General features: G+C 41.9%; 1 protein-coding gene across 22 annotated transcripts in view; it reads right to left on the reverse strand.

Annotated features, from left to right (window-relative positions):
* Positions 1 to 22,180, reverse strand: part of LOC119660841 (calcium/calmodulin-dependent protein kinase type II alpha chain) — a 72,978-nt gene that overhangs the window by 37,674 nt on the left and 13,124 nt on the right. For all 22 annotated transcript variants that reach the window (XM_038069738.1, XM_038069737.1, XM_038069732.1 and 19 more), the window contains 4 exons: positions 9,847 to 10,381; positions 2,895 to 2,989; positions 1,727 to 1,786; positions 37 to 91 (listed from right to left, as the gene is read on the reverse strand). In XM_038069738.1, coding sequence (XP_037925666.1) covers positions 37 to 91; positions 1,727 to 1,786; positions 2,895 to 2,989; positions 9,847 to 9,911 — 275 coding nt within the window. In that variant the 5' untranslated portion in view covers positions 9,912 to 10,381. The remainder of the gene's footprint in view (positions 1 to 36; positions 92 to 1,726; positions 1,787 to 2,894; positions 2,990 to 9,846; positions 10,382 to 22,180) is intronic.

The following is a 22,180-nucleotide window of genomic DNA, read 5'->3' on the forward strand; positions in this document are numbered from 1 at the left end:
AAAATTGAAAAAAGATAAGCTAAAATTTAAACTTACAAATCAAACACGAGATAATGATAGTTTTCCTCCTGTATACTATCGTGCAATCGTACTGAAATAAACCAAGAAAAAATTATCTGATAATTTTCAGTTGCAATCTATTATAGTAACGAATATTAATATGGTGTGGTAACATTTGCCAACTGGCAAGCCCGTCGAGATGGGAGGGAAGAGTGTAATTTACTGCAATGTCGTCCGCCCCCTATAGTTCTGAAGGTTGGCCGACTATAAAAGATAATGAACGACGTCTTGTGGCAATGGAGACAAAGATGTTACATTGGACAAGTGGCGATCATATCCGAAATGAGAATATCCACGATCGATATGGGGTTGCACTGATCGTAAAAAAAATGCGTCTTCGATGATATTGTCATATAATTCGCGCTAATGAGAATTCACTCGCCAAGATTGGTCTGAACATCGAAGCTGATGGTAAGCGACCAAAAGGCCGGCCGAAACAATGGTGGCTTGATGGTGATTTGAAGGTCTCGCGACTGCATCCAGATCGGGGTTTATCAAATGGCGCAACTGATCACAACGATCCGACCTCGCTTGTGAAGGGGACAAAGGCTAAAGAAAAAGATGAAGATACTACTGAATTCACATTGAAGATTGTATGTCTCCTGCTCACTCCTCAAAAGAGAATAAGGCATCCACACAATCGCTTCGATGTTATTGTCATTTTTCCCCCTGTGGGGGCACATTGGTGGCACGAATCACGAGCACATCGCCGTCGTGAAACGCCTCTGCTGACGCATTGAACGATCGGGAACACAGCTGACGGCTGGATAGAAGGCTAGGGCGAGAAAATGTCGAACAAGGCATTAATAGACCCTGCAAACGACCCTCTGTCCATTATTTTCGAGGACCTTGTCGACCATCGCATTTGCGCACTACTGAAAATAGTTGCTCTCAGCTGGTTAAGCACGATGTGCAGCAACACATCAACACTACCGGCTCTCCAATCTTCTCAAAGGTGCATCCTCTATCTCCCCAGAAGCTAGATGTTGCAAGGAAGGTGTTCGATGATTTAATGAAACAGGGTATTTGTAGACCTTCGTAAGCCAAACGGCGAACGGAGGCCATGTGGAGATTACAAACGTCTGAATGCTCAGATATTTCCTGATATTCCGCTTATCCATGATTTCGCGCACTCAGTTACAAACAGCCGCATTTTTACGACCTTGGATCTAGCCAAGGCGTATTATTAAATCCTTACACTCCCGAAGACTTTCCGAAAACGGCTATCTGGACACCCTTCCGGACTCTTCGAGTTTACAAGGATGACATTCGACTTATGCAAAGTTGCGCATATTTTCCAGAGATTCATCCACTCTCTCCTGCGAAACTTAAACTTCTGATTCGTATACATGAATAACATTTTGGTCGCTGCTTCGTCCGAATCTGATATTTCGGGAACCACTTGTTCCCTTCATCAGTGCTAACAAGTCTGCCTGATTTGTCTATAGGTGTACACCACCCCGGCGCTTTTTTTTGTGTGTCGAACGTCGCGAAGGTGAACACCGAGAGATTTGTGGAAATTCTTGGACCACAAATCACCGAGGATAAGAATCAAAAGGACATTCAAGTGTTATGACTTCACGACAAGATAACAAGCAAAATTAATGGATTTGAGGGAATAAGGAAATAGGAAAAAGCCTATTGAAGAAAAACACAAGAAACTTACCAATATTTGGATGCTGTAACTTCCGGCATATTCGGGCTTCACGTTCTAATTTTTGGAAATCTGTAAACGAGAACCACAAAATCTATTTAGTTCAGTAGAAGTTAAAGTAGCCTAAAAAAATTAATTTATCTGAATTAAGCCCATATTCCAACTCTAGCATATTTTGCCCCTAAGAGACAAAACTTCTGAGCACTCAGACCCTAGTGGCCCGCTGTATTCGATTCGATGAAAAACTGGAAGAGTGGGGGACCAAGTATAGAGCCTTGGGGAACCCCAGGGGAAGGAGAGAAGAAACGAGATGAGTAACTTTGCAGGAACGGTATGAGAAATAGGCGGAAAGCCAGGAGATGGCTGAGGGAGGTAGTTGAGTAGTGAAAGTTTAGAGAGGAGAATATTATGGTCAACGGTATCAAAGACTTTGAAGAAATTAGTATAAATAGCATGTACTTCCTGTCGTGAATTAAAGCGTTTAGCAATGAAGTTGGTGAGGACCAGTAGATTTGAAGCCGTAGATATATGTTTCACGAAACCATGCTGACAATGAGCTGACCGAAGCGGGCGGTCAACCAGTCGTTGACGTATCTTTTGAGGATTTTGGAGCAAGAGGAGAAAAGAGAAATTAGGTGGTAGTTCACAGCAAGAGAGGGGTCTCCGCTCTCGTGGATAGGGATGAGACATGAGGAAAATAGCATTCTTCTACACTTTTGTTGTAGATGTGTTTTCTACAGTTAAGAAGCAAAAGGTTAGGAAGCGCATCGGGGCCAGGCTCGACATTGAGGTCAAGATTACCAATCAGGAACTCAACCAAGGAAGGCGCAAGGAGAGGAATGGCCAGAAATTCGGAGGCGTAGAAAATGGAGTGATCGAGGGAGAAAATACTGAAGAGAAGTATCTTCAGAGAAGGTGGCAGAAATTTTGCTGGTAGTTGGCAGTGGAGTCAACAAAACTGATAGAAGAAGGACTAGATTGAGTGGGGCCACATCACATCCACTAACGGAAATCTTGCGATACATAAACGAATTCGGGATATTCCGTTGGACAGGGGAGAACAATGGACCATTAGGGTCTGAGTGCTGAGGTTTTGACTCTCCTCCACCTAAAAAAAAAAGACACAATACCTATCCCGCCCAATATGCTTAATTTTTTTGAAAATAAAGGCAGTACTTACCTCTGGCAGTTAGCTTTTTTGTATTTATTATTTTTGCCGCAAACTCTAATCCAGTCGATTTTTGAACACATCGTTTAACTATTGAAAATGCACCTCTGAAATAAAAAGGAGGAGGGGTTGTAGTATATAGTGGAAACTTGTAAATTCATATTATTGATTATTTTTACATTTTATTAAATTAAATATTTTACTTATAATTATATAGTAATTACTTATAATTACATAGTAATTTATTTATAATTATATAATAATTATGTGACTGGATGAAAAGTGAGAAAGATTTTAGGAATATTTGGAAGATATTTCATCAAGAATAGAAACGACTGCAATTGTAATTATAATTAGAGATTAAGATAGACAAAAGATAGTTCTAATTTTCTGGAATTAACAATAGCAACCTATAGTAATTCTCGCGTATTTTTTATACCTCAAAAGTCATCATCCATCTCAAAATTATATTGCATACGACTTCAATGTTTGGCCCAGATTCAATAGCACTAAATTGACTTTACTTTGACAAAAAAAAACACACAACGTGAATTGGATCTCTTGATTTGCCTTTAACTTTGTTATTTATTTCTTCTTTTATCAAATAGACATATTTCTTTTGATTAGCAAATCAAAGAGTACAACTGCAATCAAACTATATTATTAAATGAAATCTAATTTTTACGAGTAGAGTGACTTCAATAGATTGCGTATATCGAAATAAACAAATCAATAGATACAATCTGAGAAGTGTCCATTGGAAGTTTTATTGTATTTTTAATTTTATCTGGGGAATTATGTTAGTTTCTTCTTCTTCTTTGATTGTAGTTTTCACTTTCAGTTTTGATGAAAAGTTGAAAATTGAATCCTATACCAGCTCTACAGGTAGTTTTCTAGAAACAATAGTTATAATAATAATAATTGGCGAAGGTGGCAGAGAGACTCAAAAAATAGATAGGACATCTGGTTCTCACCTAGAAGCCCCAGGTTCGATTCTCGGTATGGGAACCAAACTCCCCGTCCTAATAAGCGCACTTTAGCTCTAAACTCTCAAAATAGGAATGTGTAGTCTTCATTGGAATAATCGGAGTCATTTACTCAATGAGTACTCTCTGCCACTTAGGTACTTTTAATGAGGGTTCAAGAACAATGCCCTTCTTTTGTTTCATTATTTTGACTTCTTCCAATTTCATCCGCATTTCAGGGCAACACTTGAGACTTTCTAAAATAAATACCTAAGAAGTTATTTAACATTCCAGCTCGAGTTCAGAGGGCCTCGATTCTTTCAGACATATATGTATACAATCTTTTGGCTCGACCACTTAAAATTCCATCGTACGTCAAGTTCATCCCAATTTTCTCGAGTGGTATTTTCGCGAATTTTCCGCAAATATCTTCAGTGAATTTCCATTTTCTTATCACTCCGTATACTTCTCAAAGTACTTCACACGCGAGAAAAAAAACTAGGGACTTGGTTACCTTTGTTTGCGAATCGGATAAAAGGAGCGCGTGATTGAAAATCGTAGAGATAAAAAGGACGAACATTTTGCTGAGCAAGGGCGCAGGGGGTGAGGACGAGAAAGAAGAAGAAAAATGTCCAGTTGGCCTAGAAATATATAAAACTGGATAGGATGAGAAGTTTACAATCCTTTCACTTGAAGAGCTCTCAAATCTTTTTTTGTGAGAAAAAGGTTTCTCCTCTACTTATGGGAAGCCACAAATGACTTAGCGTTAAGCAATTTTCAAAAGGAGTTTCAATCAAATACCAGGATGACGAAATAATGAGACCCAGTCAGGTGGTCAATTATTCATAATTTGATGTTCTCGTTGATGGTGGGGACAGGGGTTTTATTGTCTACCCTGAGCGTCTTGACCTTCTCGGTCTCCCTTATGTCTTACGTTAATTTTCTTTGCTCACGTTGGGCTCAGGAAACTACTGACAAGCCTTCTATGTACTGGTGGGCGGCAAACATTGACGACCGGTGGAGGAAATGTCACAAGCTCCGCCGTTTGGCGCAACGTTTACACACCCGCGACAAGGCATGCGCCATAAAGACAGAGTATAAATCATCCAAAAGGAAACTTCGTAGTGCGATAAATTCAAACAAAGCTTGCGGCTGGCAGAACCTGGTTAACGCGGGGAATGAGTACCCGTGCTGACTTCGCTATAAATTTGTCACCCGGAAAATCGGGATCCTGTGGAAGCCCTACATAATAAGTACCGATCAAATAAACCGTATTGTACGAGCATTATTCTTTAGACATCCCGTACGGATTGATGTTAATAGCGGGAAAAGCGTCGAGGATTGCCCCAATAAGCGAGCTCAAAGAAACGGTTCTCACCATTAAAAACCAGAAGGCTCCAAGTCCTGATGTTATCCCGGCGGAAGTTTACAAACTGGTGTTCCACTAACGGCCAAACTTACTGCTTAAAGGAAGACAGAGGAGGATGGTGACCATGTCGGGAGCAACACAGGAATCCATCCATAACAGAAGAGTCACGCCTGGTCGACTATGCAGACGACGTTGCGACACTTGTTGCCAGACGCAAAGCAGATTTGGCATGTTAATGCGGGAAAGCGGATGGATGACTACTCATGGTTTCAGCTTTGCGCTTGAAAACCCGAAGCAGTCATCTTGAACAGAAAGAGAATCCCGGTCCTGCGTCCCATATCGATCGGCGAGTTGACTATAGGGTCAAAACCAGCTGATTAATACCTCGGTTTAATGTTCGTCTCGAAGGTGAGCTTCTTCCAACAAATCAAAGCCGCAGCGGGCAGGGCTGCAACTGGAGTCTCGGCCTTCAGTCGGTTAATGGCGAATATTAGGAGCCCAGTATCTATCAGAAGACGTCTTCATATGGGAGCAATGTAATCCGTTCTCCTCTATGGTGTGGAGGCACGGGCTAATGCCTTCTCCAAGGAGGTGCATCGTAAGTGGCTTCCTTAAGTCCAGAGAGCTATGCAAGTGGCATCTGCTTATCACATTGTTTCAGAACCGGCCATACAGCCGTAAGGGCGAAAAATTAAGAGAAGTAGTTGCTCATAAAGAATGTCAACGCACCCTCACCGATTGGCAACTCTCTTGGCAAAGTTAGCTAAGAGACAGATGGACTGCGCCACCCATTGATAATTTAGATCCGTGGCTGAACCGAACTTGGTTATTTCCTTGCTCAATCAGCACAAGATTGGGAAGGCGCGATTTCCTGATTGTTTGTTCTGCAATGGATTGACGGATGGCGTTGAACACAACTTTCTCTTTTGTGAAGGATTGGAAGGCTTTTGTCAGCCGCTTTCGACAGACACAGGGGAAGTCTCTCCAGACAACATTATCAGAGAGATGCTGAGGAACGCTGGCATTATGTTCGACCGCTTCTTATTGCGAAGAAGATTGAGCTCGACCGACGGAGGGACGGGATGACAACTAACGAGTCCCCACCCCTCACGTTGGTGAAAGGAATTCCCTAACTTGAAGGCACCGAAAGCCGGTAAAGCGGGAGAGCGAGCCCGAAGTAATGTGTCAAACGGTTCCAGGCTAGTTCTCTGATGACAGGGAGGTGTCGAGTTCAACACCCTGTGCGTGGATGCACTCACCTACCCTACTCCTCAAAGAAAATAGAAGGTGGCACTTGATTACTTCTCATTTCGTCCGAACCAGCTGTAGATTGATGATATTAAAAGAAAATATAGAATCAAAATATCCTTTCACCTTCCACTATGTTTTCTCGTCCGCCCATTCACTCCTTCCCTGGTACCCAAACACGACAATTTAATTCTGGGCACTGCATACAAGATCCATTTAATCATAAAGAAGATAAGATGTCTGGCCCCATATGCAAAGGATTAATATTGCGTCTTCCTAATCGGGGACTCCCGTATCAGCGCCTGGGTAACAAAGATTCTCATTACTAATTCATTTTATTGAAATCGAAGGGTCGGGACTTTTTCTCTGGTACTCGTGCCTCCTAACTCCTATCTCTCAACCTCTTCGTTCTGTAATCTACACCTAACTTTATCCTGTCGATTTGACCTCGTCAATCTTCCTCGGATTGTAGGCAACATATTTTCCATGTCCAATGAATGCAAAAGTACCTATGGCCTATAAATAAACCAAACCCCGTATACGTTACCCTGTATCTGTGCAATACACTTGATTTGAATTTTCATAATGTGGAAATGAAGGAAGGAGGATCATCAAAAATGGAAAGCAGGAAAATTTTCCCGGGACTTGTCTAATTCTTCTCTCCCATTGGACATATGTGAGAAGACGTTTCCCAGCTGAATGTCCTGGAGTGGAATCAGGGAAAAGGGGAACCTAACTAAGTTCCTGATGAAATACGGAACCTAAATCTTATTTGATGATGAAAGTCAGTGAGAATAAGAGATAAAGCGAGAAAGAGTTGACGAAATGCGGTTGAACTGGGTAGTCTTCTTAGGTTGAATAGAAGGGTGGATGGGCTGATGGCATTGAAATAAGATACGGCAGACAACAAGTGTGTTAGTCGCTGAGCCTATGCGATAAGGCAAATTTCTCTTTGCCAACGGAAAGCACAGGTGACTTGTTGTGAAAATTGATTGGATTTACTTCAAGCCGACAAGATGAAAAATGGAACTTTTGATGAGATAAATTCATATCTTGAGGATTCCATCATCGCCATCGTCTCTGCTGGCCTACCCGGGTCATTGTTTCCCATCAGTGAATTTCTCAACCATTTTCACGTTGTGTGGTGTAGTTGTGTATATTGAGTAAGATTTCTTTACTTTCTGGCTAATAGGGAAATTTATGAATCGATTTTCATTTTCATCTATTGTTTTCCCGGTGATTTTCCTAGGAAATTAGGAAGAGAAAATGGTAACATACATTTTCTTTAATTGGAGTGGTTTTGAAAGGAAATAAGTCGGAAACCATAAGCTCGTTGATATTGGTTTTGAAAATGGTAAATGTCAGCCTGTAAGTCCAGTGACCCTTTTCTAACTGGTCCTATCGCTGTTGCCATCCGCTTATGAATCTCTCCCTTTCGGCTTTTTTCACCTGCCATAAATGAGAGATGGACCTTCTATTCGTTGATCACCTCGGTTGCCAGTATGTCAATCGGCATCATTCCAGGAGATGAGGAACCCTGCATCATCTGAGACGGTCCTGAAGGGCAAACCCTTAAGGCTGCTCTTCTGTAAACCGCACTGAGTTTATGTGCGTTGTCTAAAATATGCAGAGCTTTTCCCCAAACTAGGATTGCATACAGCAAGATAGAACTCACCATCCTGGTCTGTGCGGTCTGCCTACGTTCGACATCAACCTTGCTAGAGTAATACTCGTGGTGGATGCTTTTTTTGGAAGTATGCTCTACGTGCTACTTAACATTGGATTTTCCGTCTATCATCAGTGCCAAATATTTGATGACCGGCTTGGAAATAATGATACGAATCCCAACTCTAGTGCAAGCGTAATTTCTCTTGCAACGCTTAGTGATGAGGACGACTTCCGTCTTTTCCTCCGCGGTTGCAAGTCCTGCACTCTCTAACCAAGCCTTAACAGCACTGATTGCTTCGCTTGAGTACAACTTAGCATCTTCGAGATGCTTTGCGCCCACAACCAGTGCTATGTCGTCGGCGTAATGCACCACCGTGACCTCTTCCCGAACCGGAAGGTTAAGTACATCATTATACATGATTTTCCACAGTAGTGGGCCTAGAACAGAGCCCTGTGGGACACCCGCGGAGACAACGTACTCCTTGGGTCCATCATCCGTATTATACTAGAGTGTCCGCTCTTGCATGTATCGACTATCGACAATAGCAGCGAAATAGGTGAGAACACCAATCATCGCCAGAGACTTTCATATAGGGTTCCAATTCTCCTCACATCTAGGGTCACCACCACTGGCATAACCAGGGAATTCTAGAAATTGGAAGAGGTAGAACTAGAATCGCCTATTCAATCGGAGGCAGAAAAACAATGTGAAAGTCACCGCCTGTACAACTGTTCAACGAGACAGCAATAGCTGCTTTGTTGTATTGTTACCATTTACCGAGAAACCATCAGTGCTAGAGGGCACACAACAAACCACATGCAACAGATTCTTGGCTTTAGAACAGAAGCTAACGAATTATCCGGAAATGGAGACACTCTACGTATTCATGGAGGAATATATGAAGCTAGGTCATATAACACTTAGATATAAGCTGAAAAACGTTACCACGAAACGCCCAATCTAGACAAAGCCATACAATCCGTTGGTATCACTTCTGCGAACTTCCGAGGTCAAAAACTCGGTGTGTAGGGAGCTGCCGAGCAACATGCAAGGAAGCTCCTAAACACCGGGATATGAATCTGGGCCGCCCCGACCAAATGTTTCTGTTGTTTGGATTATGGGCAAACAAAAGGACAACATACCGTAAATGCGGTTAGTCAGGCCATCAAACAAACACCTGAAATGCGTCCTATGCAGGGACTGTGACGGGTCTAGTGAGAATGTTGCACATACTGCGGACTCGAGCCGGTGTCCAGTCTTCAGAGCAGAACTGGAAGAAGCTAGGACGCGGTCAATATGATTCGCATCCTTCAAATCAATATGCACCAGAATGCTACCGCTCACAAGTTGTTAGCGCAGTTCACTGAGGATACCAAAGTTTATTTAGTACTCATCAGTGAGCAGTACCAAAACAAGGACCCAGTTTCATGGCACGCTAATATAGCAGGTACCGCTGCAATATGGGCTTGGGACGTCACCCCCATTATGGTTGTTACCCAAGGCCGAGGGTGTTTTGTCTGGATTCTGGAAGGTTTTTCAGTGTCTATCTAATACCGAATGAGACGATGCGGGACTTTCGACGCAGGCTGGTTGCTCTGCAGGGGAGAGACATACTTGGGCATAGATGGGCTTACTTTGGCCTAACCTAACTTATGTTACATTATCGTGAAGTAAATATCAACTATGCATGCTAAAAATTAATTATTTACTTACTTTCCAAGCTCTTCTTTTATATCGTAATTGTCTGAAAAACGCGTACAGGCTGCTGGAGCAGCCATCGCGATGGCACACTTAAGGAAATCTATGTCGGCGCGAAAAAAATTGCGCTAATTCAAAGAAATAAACTAGATAAAACCCCGAAAGTTGCAATCGAAAATGAGCTGAATTTTTTTCTTTTGTCGAGAAATTTCGATAAAAATAGTGAAACCGGAAATTAATAGCTTTTTTTTTTCAATATATCAAGCAAACGGCACTTTCGTAAAGATCACTCCGATTGATATAATTATAACTTTGAAAATGAGATAAAATTAAACCAAAAATAAATTATTTAATCTTGTATTTTTTTTTTTTTGCGAATAGAACAAAATTAAGTAGATAATTTTATTAAATCAACTTATTTTTAGTTAAAATTGCACCGAATATGGGTGACCAAATATATCGCCTCGAAAACGAACCCGAGAAAATGATTTAATAACACAATTTAGCGTTCCTTTGTTCCGTTGCAGCCCTTATGTGTTAGCAGCTATTTCTGGAAGAAAAAGGAAAGTTGATTTATAAAAATGAGATCAAAAGTACGTTCCTAGATAGATAAAAAGGATAAAAAAGAAGACTACATTTTTAAAAAATTCCATTCAGCATTGAATGTATATTAATCGAAATTTTTGTTTTAAATCATCGACCTGTGGTGAATTGTTATACCTTTTGGAGTAGTAGTAAACCCCCCGGACTCCCCACCTATCCGAAAAATGTCAAAACTAACACCAGCTTCGAAAAGTACTAACCAAGGCCTTTCATTTGATACCCCACATGACTATATTTGGTGAAAAAAATTACATCCCCCATCACCCAGAAAAATGCATATGACAGACAGACAGACACTTCAAGAATGGCCGGATCTCACATCAGGCGCGGGGAGGGGGGGGGCGGGCTAGGCTAGAAATACTAGGCCATTTGAACATGGGGAGGTTAACAGCTTCGCAGAGGAAAAAAGGGAGGGAATGGAATTTGACAGTAAGGAGTTCTGACAAGCTCTCAAACATTTTTCCTACAGGTGGGAAGGGCTAGCACAAGGGAGGCACATACAAGATACATAAGGGGGGATACGTAGGGTAACATAATCATATGGTGCGTCATATGCAATTTGGACTCCACTAGCAGTGAACTCACATAACGCAGCGCGGTCCCTGTCGCAGCGGAAAATGAAATAGCTTTGAGGGAGCCCAGGGTTCCGTATATTTTCATTAAGCCAGGTTCCAGATAAACAAATTACAAGATGCTGCAGAATCAGCGCGGATAGATTGAAGGTCCCCAGCGTAGTTCTTAAACCCCTTACATTTTGATAAAACAGACGAATAGTGAACACAGACGGACATTACTGATGGGGCAAGCGGGGTGCTTTGAAATTTACTCGCGGTCTGCTAGGGCTTCAAGCCAAAACGAAGGATTGCCGATTGTGTCACATTCAAACAGGCGAAAAGGCGGCAAATACTAGCGCATAGCTAGTGAAGGTAGGAACTGAACCTCTTGGAGGGAGTTTATCTCTTGAGCTCATATCCTTCAGCATTCAAAGAATTCATGGCACTTTTTCACATTCAGGGAGTCTATGGAAAATTGGGCTCCTTGGTAATCATTGCTTTTTAAACTACAACCCCAACCGCCGAACTTTAGTGTTCCCACCTCATTTCTTTTGGCTGTGATAATCTTACAAATCAACCAGTAAAGAAAGCTACTCCAAATGTATTGTTCCAATACAGATTGGATAACTGGAACTTTAGCCACCTGGATCGGCCTTTCGTATGCAAATGCAAAAACGGATTGAAATGCATCGAAATTCCAATATACAAATTTTCAGCTCTGCCTCTCCATTCTCCTTATATCGTCCACGCCTCATAGCTCCTCATACATAACCAATTCTCCCTGAGCTCCGAGAACTCCTGGTAGTTAAGCTAATTGTTTGTTACCTAGTTACAATCCGATAATTGCTTTTGCTCCTATACACTTTATCATGCGATGTCTGCCGCGCACTTAAGCTCCTTGTGTCATATAGAAATAGATATAAACATGCCTGGGTAACTACTCCCTTATTAACCATAACCAGAAGTCAATGTAACACCTAGGCTTCTCCCTAACCCCACCACCCATATGCTTCCCCCTCACTAGGGAATAGACCCATCATTTATTGATTTTTTCGGTGTCGGTGGAAGCGTGGGCAAGGATAACTTGGAGAACTCGAGTGCATAGTACATTCCTCTACCCTTGATTATTCGATTTATGTCACTAGGATGGGCCCAGGGCTGTACAAGGGAGACTTCAGGGTATGATAGAATGAATAGAACAAAGTGGAACAGTCAACAAACCTCCACATATAACACTATTGGACAGGTTGGTATCAAGCAATCGGACAGAATTGGGACGTCACGTTCAAAACTATAGGAACGAAGCAAAAGGATGCAGGGGGTAAAAGGCGAAGCACGCCAAAGATACATTCATTGTCAGTTATCGTCTATCATGCATGGCCGTGAACAATTCCCATCGTCCTTACAACTGACTGACATTATGTTCGTCTAACTTTTCGAAATTTCCAAAGATTGAAAAAAAAGATAATTCTATTTTGGTCTGCTTTCATCACACGAAGGGCTCTACGCCTGTACACGCCAGCTCCCACCCAGACTTGAGCCTAACACCCAACTCAACGAAATCTTCCCAGGAAACGGCTGCCATCCATGAAAAGGATCCCATCGAAACGTAGTTTTCCTGTGAATAATGTTTCCTGTGAAGTAATGTGTCAACAAAATTTTCATGGATACGTTTTTGATTTTGCTTAAGTTTTCCTTCTTTTGCAGATGGGATTTACCATTATGAAGATTGGGTTTAGGGGATGGGCTTTTAATCTTGCGTTTGCATATGGTCGTCAAGTGATAGGGAACGTCAACAAGAAACAGGAATGTTTACTTCATTAGGTTGTAGGGTTCCCTAGTGACCGCATTGTCCTGAAATCCAAAAGTTGCATTAATTTTTCCATGAGAGGAAAGTACTCATTGCAAAATTGCCCGCGTACTTTTCAACCGCATAAAACTATCGGCTAAAAGGCGATTATATCAGTAAGGAGCCGAATTTGCCAAGCCTTTCTCTGACCTTCAATAAGTCCTGTTTCTAATCAGCAAATTCTATCTATTTGGCAACTATACCCATATTTTCTATGACAAACTTTCTGATGGGATCCTTCACACGTGTTAAATGAAAAAAGACAGTATCCGATAGCAGTAGAACAAAAAAAAAAATAATGTAAATCACTGGAGCGAATATGATAGATGAGTGCATCGTAAATAAACTGAGGAAAACATGTCAAGTAATTTATGAAAAAGCAGAAAATCCAAGCTATACATAGGCACGCGAAAGTGTCTGATGGAAACGAAACACGGACAGATTCGTTGGGTGGAGATATTTGCAGAAAATATTCTGATCAGAGTGAAAGGTTATACACTCAATCAAATAATTTGTTATCGGTATGTAGAGGTAAAATTAAATTTAGAATTGCATCATGGTTGAGGTAGAGATTTTTTAGTCAATGCTCAAAGGTTAAGGAAAAAAGAAGTTATGGCAACTCAGCTGAACAAACCCAGCTGGCTTAGAACTTCGCCATGAGAGGCAGCAGCATCGGAAAAGAGAAATATCGAAACGTCAGCCGCAAGAATGCATAACCTTCTAGTTTAGTTTTAGTATTCTTGGATGGAATAAAGTGTTTTGTATTTAGAAATATCCCCTTGCGTTTCTTTTACAGAGAAAGACGTGCACGTGGCGATACACTCTCTCCCTATAAAATCCATTATTCACGAAAAAAACAAGCAAAATCAATTTGAAAAATATTAAAAATCCCCCAAACGCTTTATTTAAAGGAAAAAAATTAAAAATCCAAAGTAAAATTCGTCGTAAGATATCATTTAGATACTTTTATTTATCTTAATTCTACGAAGTAAAAATCAACTTGTACAAGATGTACTGAGGAGAGAGAAAGCGGCAGCACGTGAAGCAGGAACCATCAAAAAAAGATACAAATTAATTTAATGGAGGGAGCTATCCAGAGAAATCTTACACTCTGCAAGTTTCCTAAGAAAATCTATTTCAGGCTAAGGCTCGTTTGTTTTCTAAACATTAAAAGACAATAAATTGATGCTAACATTTTTTTTTTTAATAATATCTTGTGTGCTTTGAATCGTTTTGGCTCCATATAATTTTCTTTGATATTTTATTTCACTTTTCCAAGTGTTTTATATTTCTTCTTTTGCGTTTCATTCCGTCACTTTCTCCAATTTGCAATCTTAATATATAAGAAAAACATTGAACAAGATGATTGGAATGATGATGATGGTAAATGGACGAAAAAAAAAAGAAGAAACAGAAATAGATTTCCATTAGAACAAAAAATATTACAAATTCGTTCAGGTTTTCAAATTATTATGGTTGCTATTTATAGCAAGGAGGAGACGCAGTAAATTGTTTGACACGCTCATTTCTTGTCAATTCAAATATCAAGACGAACTCTTTTCCTTTTAAAATTATCTCTCCTCGTTTCCTAATTACTTTCTTGTTGTTGATGTTCCTTCTAAAAGTGCCTTAGTGGATCAGGAAAAGGAAAAAGGACAAATAGTTTCGGAATCCATTAATGCATTTGGATGGATTTCTACTTATTATTAGTACTTCATCCCCAGCTGAAACCTAGGCGTTTCAGCGAGAGTTCAATGCATAACTCCCTTAGGTCGGCAAGTCGAACCGGACACGCCATTCGCCCATTCCCCAGAGAGTATTTGTCTTTCGGAAGAAAGGTTTTAGGCGAGCTATAGAGACCTCTTTGGGCACGCCTCCGACATCGAAGGTAAAGTGGTGCGGACCTCGCCCGATTGGAGTTATGCTCGACCACACGTCGAGAACTGGGTCACTGGGGAGTCTGAAGTTCTCCCTGTATACAACTTCCGCGGGGCTTGCAGCAAACTTCTCGCGGCTAACTGTCCGCATGCCAAGTAGGACGAGAGGGAGGACTTACCACCAGTAAGGATCGTCTTATGCGATTATAGCGGCCTTTAGCGTCCGATGCCCTCTTTCGAGAATCCCGGGCGAACAGGTTTTGTTAACGATCACATCGGGGTCACCACTGTATTGATCGCCAACGCAACCCGTCCGCGCTCGTTGACTGCACTCGTGATGAGGTCATTATAGAAAATTCCACGTATCCTTTCCGGTGCGTGGGTCCACACCGGATCCTAAAAAATACTTAAACAAACGCGAGGATTTGCGTGCACCTAACGAAACTGATATCGATATGGAGAGTATTTTGAGGCCAGGACACCATATAGAGGCAACCTCATGATTTTTTTCAGATTTTTCGATTAGGTGGTTTCTGAGGATGTGTCCGTTAAAGAAATCATCGCTTTCGACCTCCGTATTGCCCGTTTTTCCAAGAAATATCAAAACTAAGAGTGGCACCGAAAAATACTAATCAAAACCTTTAACATGATACGCAACATGAGTATATTCGACAAACAATTTTACAGAATCCTTGAAGTTTCAATGCCCATCCGGCCAGTCTGCCGTGTAGGTCTGAATGGTTCATCAGCCATTTGAGCGAAATATAGTCAGTTACCACTTCGAATATTGTGCCTTCAATGTACGCTCTAAATTTCCTCATTTCCATCCAACGTTGCCAAACATTCCTGTTCATTGACAGTGTTATTTCGGCATATACGTCATCGGAACTTCATCTTCCTCCTCTGTTCTCTGCATCAGAACCGCTCCTATGCCATGTTGATTTGCGTCACAATTTTTGACGAAAGCTTTTGAGAAGTCGGGGCTGTGCACGGGATTAAGACGATCCAATCCCGAGTAAAAGGGCAACCCTAAGCTCATCGATGGAGAACCTGAGTCTAGACTCAGATTCTCCACTTACTCAAGTGGGAACCAATGTAATTGGGACCCAGTCTTTAACAGACGAGCCGAGGCAGGGCCCCTTAGTCAACACTCCGGACCGCAGGTTCCAATCGGGCCACCTGCTGAGGCTAAAGTCTTGCCCATGGGTAAGCAGCTGTCCACGGACAGCAAACAGCCTTCGGGCACACCGCCTTCGGGTAAACTGCCTCTGGGCTGTGCCAAGAATGAGGGGAAAGGGTCATTCGGGGCACCTGCAGCTAAGGGTAAACCGAAGCGGAAGCGGTCCTTGGACGATTTCAACTTTTCGACACAAAGCAAGAAAAATTGCGAATTTTTGACCGCGTCGGGAGAAGAATCCACAGCCTACATAACGGCGAAACCTATGAGCGATATCATGACCATCTGGTTGTGGATAAAATCCGGCTCAATAGGTTACGGTGGGCGGGTCACTTAATCCGTATGGATGAGGATGATCCCACCCGGAAAGTCTATAAGGGCGTGGGCCAGGACGCCAGACAGCTTTTAGGGATATCAAATTGGTGGACCTCGGCGCAAAACCGGGATGTCTGGAGTTCCTTATTAAGGCAGGCCTAGACCGGATACCGGTTGTTGCGCCGTTGATGATGATGATGATGATATATAGTTTCTTAGCATCGCCAAATCACATAAGCCAACAATTCTGTATATTCTATAGCCTTGCTATTATATTAGAAATAATAGTTTGCTGGTCAGCTCAAAGATACTACTCATTGCAAGCCTTAAAACAATAAGATGGCTCGTATCTAATCGACAATTTTCTTAACTGCGCGATGTTCTTCTTGTACATTCATCAAAATGTTTAAATTGATTCAAGTGCCCACACATTTGAATTTCAATTAAATAAGTGTGAATAAGGGAGTTTGTTTACGAGGTCATTGAATCGAGATGCGTATTCTTGATTTTCTGTCGGGAGTTAAGTATCAAAATTTGGTAACCCTAGAATTTATAAATACAGTAAAGATGGCATTGGTAACCACTATAATCTCTGGTTTGACTACAATCAACCCCGGAAGCAGCGATATTCCGAAAATACATCAAACAAGTACATCTTACCTGAAGTTTACAGACCAGAAGTGCACAGACCAAAAGTCATCCTGATAAACTGGAAGAGTCCGAAAGGTGTGCATATTGCCGTTTTCGAAACGGGACCATGTGTAGTGGAGAAGACCAGGAGCATTTTGATGGTCTGCAAATACCCGGTAATGGACGCACATTCGAAAAAAGCTTAGAGACGGCAGGCGCCCGTGACCTCCCGCGACCCTTCACTGACCCGGAGTCCGCACAGGCCAAGATGGTTTGGGTGATCTCCGGGAGCCGCTCAACCACAGCAACTTCAGAAGCTCTACCCCGACTTTTTCCCGGCCAACTGCTTCATCTCACGTAGCAGTTGGCTCGGGGAGCGGTCACCTAAGGTGGGCCATTAAGTAATGCAGCTTTGCCGACTCACTTAACGACTGTCGCTGTCGCCCCTTAACTTTGAGTAAGGGCACTCTTCGAGTACGGCGGTGACGAGCCCAATTGACACCTCGTCGTGGCAGACGAGCACGTGATTAAATCGTGGGGTATCAGTAGTGATTTTTCCGAACGCAAACTGCTCCTCCGATTAGAGGAACCGTCGTTAAAACGGTGGCACACCGACCGCAGGTGCCGGAGAAGGCCGTCCTAGGGCCGGACCTCTGGAACGCTTCCAATGACAGTCTACTTTAACTCGACATGCCAGATGAGTGTTATGCAGATGATGCCGCGGCGCTTGTTGCTGACAGGTTGAGTCGTGTTACTCATTACGATCGGGTTCTTCTCGTCCCAAAGAAGATAGAGCTCGACCGGTGGAGGGGCTGGATGGAAGGGGGTTCCTTGAACTGACAGTTAATTGCCTCCTCTTCCCTCCCGTTGGTGAAAGTAATTTCCTAATTTGAAGGTTCCGCTAGGCGGGAGAGCTCGGGGGCTAGATCGAATTAATGTCACAAACGCTTCCAGGCTAGCTCTGTGACGATGGGAAGGTATTTAGTTGGCAGTCCGACGGGGTACTGTTGCGGGGGACCTTGCGTAAATACATTCTATTACCCTACCCTCCCAAAAAAAAAAATTTAGCTGCAGGTGATTCAGTAAAAGTGGAGCTAGTAGGGCCGATTTCTAAGATTGCATCGACAAGATGTTTGCTTGGGGGAAGGAGTGTAAAAAGGATGGTTTACTCAACTCGTATGGCCCAATGTCAATCGAATTCAAACTCGGGACTGCTTCTATAATCAAACCAAAGGTGGTATAGACTGCAATCAGTAGCTGTAGCCCCAGGAACTAGGGTCATCATACAATCGAGAAAGTAACGAAAAGTCAAATTTAATCCTAGATTCATAACAGCCAGAACCGAACATTGGTATATCAAGAACAACGGCCTACGCGCTGGTATTAATGGATATGGCGTCGCACCCATGGTGGAGGAGTTAACAAACAAACTTCCAATGGTATCTTCGTATTATTCAAAGACTCATGTAACATCCCCCCGGGCCATCATAGCGCTAATGAACTGTGCAGAAGTCCTTCAAAATAAGAGGAACAGGCTTCATTATCGACCCCACTGGGCGGCCGATTCTCAAAGCGCCAAACACTAAGAAAACACCATTCAAATCGTTCCAATGTATTGTTGGTAATTCCACAGGACACAAAAAAAAACTCCAATTGAAGCCAATTGTAATTATCCTAGCGACAATATCGATTTACATAAATTTTCCTTTATTTGACTTAAGGTCATCAAATTGCGTATCCAAGCGAGGCTACTTCTAGAACAATGTCTAGAAACTGTTATTTCAATTTACAATAGATAATGCCGATGCCAGGACTACTATATTTTCGATAAAGGGAAAACACAACGCAAGCATAAAGGGACCTAATATGAGACTTGCACCATCAGAAATCCGTTGATTTATTTTATTCTTATCCTGACTATTACATCCTGTCATAAACACTGTAAGGATGATCGTCAATATCAATATGGAGTTTGGTCAATTCACATGGCTCTCGAGGTAACCCGTTGACTAAATCACCCAAATTTTTATATGTTCCTGTGAATAATCTCAGAAATACCATCTGGTCCCGGCGAATATCACGAAAGAATCGATTGACTAGAAAATTGTGGGTGTCTAATAAAAGCTTATTGATTTTCAATTATATTGTGAACTCTCTGCCTAGACATTTGCTTCTGAGCGTTTTATATGGCCTTTTCCCTTCCTCAATTTCACCCCTATTGTTGTTGGTCGTCATTTTTCACGGACTCTGTTTCACGCTTATACCCTGTCACTTATAGGCTTAGTATGATTTCTGTTTTTTTTTCTCCTTTCTTTTATTATTATTGGAGGAGCAATCAATGTTGAACGAAAATGTCCCAGAAAAGACCGGGAGTGCCCTGACTTGAATATTCTGTAAGCGGATAGTTCGAATAGTGACCAACGCGCAATGAGGTGGCAAGGTGGAGGTGGCATTCTATGTGGATAGCACTCGGACAGGAGCAAATACGACTTAGTCGTTTCTTTCCCCGATCTCGACGTTCTCTAGATATGCACATGTTAAGGCTGCAATTCTCAAAAGACTCACGGATACGTCCGACGGGCAGCTTCACAAGATTCTTACTGAATTGGAGCTCGATTACAAAAGGTACTCACAGCTCTTCAGATAAATGCACGCGTTGGCAGGCAATCATCCGGTCCAACAATAAAAAATCATCTGGTCCTGACGGTATCTCCAACTTGGTCCTACTGAAGCATGCGTCAACCATCAGTGAACGTGTCACCATTCTCAACTCTCCAACCACTGCCACATCAACAGGCCCTGTATCGTGGAAATCAGCTCTCCTAATACCTATTCTTAAGAAGGGTTGCTCTGGTGATCTCAAAAATATGAAGCCAGTCTCTCTTCTATCGAATATTGGAAAAAATTTCGAACACAGACTACTAATTCACCTCAACCTCAATCACCTGGTAAATATGCAATGCACTGTGGCCTGCGCCATAGACCTTGAAAAGGTAATCGATTCAGTTTTGATCCCATGCCCGTCCTTTCTTCGCAACAATAATGATCCCCCCGCATCAGGAAGGATCCTTTTTGTTGACAACACCATCCTGCACGCGAGTGGGCTCATTTTCACACTAGCCTCTTTCTATCACAATTACCTTGCTTATTTCAGCAAGTGGGCCTCACCATTAATTCTCATAACTCTGAGGTTAGTTAGCTTAAAAAAAAAAACCCTGGCACACAGTGCCAGAAAGTAAAAACCTACAACGGCGCATTGTCAGTCACATCCTTAAGATAAAAGCTAAACATTAAATACCTGGAAATCTCTCTCGAAAACAAACTTATATCCAACCCCCACGTCAGATCACCTATAGCCGAAGCTTCTAAGGACTCAGCTGCCTCAAAAAACTTCTTCTCCTCTACACTACGCTTAACGCCTCGTTGCGTGAGCGGATGTACGACGCTGGCTCTCTCGGACGGTAATTTTCTCCTCAACCATAACACCCCCCACCCTTTTTAAACGTCCTCCTGTTATCAAAACCGATCACCTATTCATTATATATTGCCTAGCCTCGATTAAGCCAATCAACGTCAATTAGCTTGTATAATATGAGATCTCTGTACCAATTAACTTCTCCCTTGAATTAAGGTCACTCCTTTTACCAATTAAGCTCCCCAATCTAAGTTTGGTCAATCCTCCAATATTCTTCATCCCTTTCGTCTTTTGATCATTGTCCTTGCACAGACCCAAATCTAGTGAAAGGTAACCTTTTCACGGATTGCTATTACCAAGGAGAAAGGACTAAGCTTTACTCTAAACCCCTCGCTCAATCCCGTCCACCGGTGTCTAAGAACCCTGATCTCCTCGTTTAGCAGTAGATTTGTTTTGGTTTGCTCTGACTTGGTAAGATTTTGTGTAAAACAAAACCTTATTAAAATCGGTTTACTCTGTCTGTCCGTTTGTCTGTCAAACGGTTACTCCTATTGATACGAAATTTAGTAGAAAGGTGGGACCTGTGAATCCCATTGCGTGTAGAGAGTAACATAGTTGAGTTTAAAGCGGCCATCCCGTGTGAAGGCCGTTTTTTTTTGGAAATTTTTTGTGAAGAACTGGATAAAGATACAAATAAGAATTTTTCAGAATATCAAGATCCGATACACGGGATGATCCCCTTAAGGCAGATCCCCATACATGTAAAACGAGGGGTGTAAATTTTTTTTTCACCAGGTATAGTCATGAAATGGAGACGAAGCAGACCCTGCCTGAGATGTAACGATGGCGTAGGGTTTTAGGGATATCGAATTAGTGGACCTTGGCGCAAAATAGGGATGTCTGGATATCCTTTTTAAGCCAGGACTAGACCAGATATCGGTTATTGCGTCGTTGATGATGATAGTCGCGTGGGGTATCAAATGAAAGGTCTCAACTATTACTTTATGAAGCCGATATTAGTTTTGACATTGATTGCAAGTGGGAGGAGTTCGGGGGTCAGTTACAATGACCCGTTCTCAGAAACTATCCAACCCAACTGTCTGAAAATGGTGGTCCAGGTATTCTTAGGTTTAAGCATATGCTTCGTCAAATGAGCGTTGACATTCACCACTTTTTCACTATATGTCGTGCCACCGGTTACGCTGAATATTTCCGTAGATTAGCGTTACATACTTAGTTAGTCACGCTTGCGCATTCAAGTGAATATTTACATATATATTTTTTGTATCTCACACATATCTTTTTTTTTTGCTTTGCTCAATAAATAAATCTGAATCTGTCCGGCTGTTGCTTTAGTAACAACACTCCAGCCATTTCCAGTTAATATTTTTCGTGGAAAGTGTCATGTAAATTTTCATGTAGCCACCTCTTAGACTAATAGAGGTTTGCACCAGCAACGTCAATTACGCGTGTAGTTTTGAATTCTATATTTTCACCTATTCATTCCTTGAAATCGTGGAGGCTCACTCTTGGTAGCCCCAAAAGCTAAACTATATCGAATTTCATATCCGATCGGCCTTTTGTACTGACATACTTTAGATATATATTTTAAAACAATTAATGAAATTTAATTCAGGCAAAGTATCTCGAGATTTTAGATATGAATATAAAGAAAAGATACGTATCAAAATCACTACTCCATTTGCCCTGATCCAAAAAGATATCGCGCAGAATGTATACATGAAGAGGCTAAAATAAAAATTTCTACATAAAATCCATCGTGCTCAACCTGTTGATTTATGAGTACATATGTATCTTTCTAAAAACAGATACATGTGCATTCGACTAATGCGCAACGACTCAACCATTGGATAGACCCTGGAAGCCTTCAAGAGGATGCGATGTAAAATGCGTGAACCTAATGTGCTC

This window comes from Hermetia illucens, chromosome 7 (genome assembly GCF_905115235.1).
Source record: "Hermetia illucens chromosome 7, iHerIll2.2.curated.20191125, whole genome shotgun sequence".
NCBI lineage: Eukaryota > Metazoa > Arthropoda > Insecta > Diptera > Stratiomyidae > Hermetia > Hermetia illucens.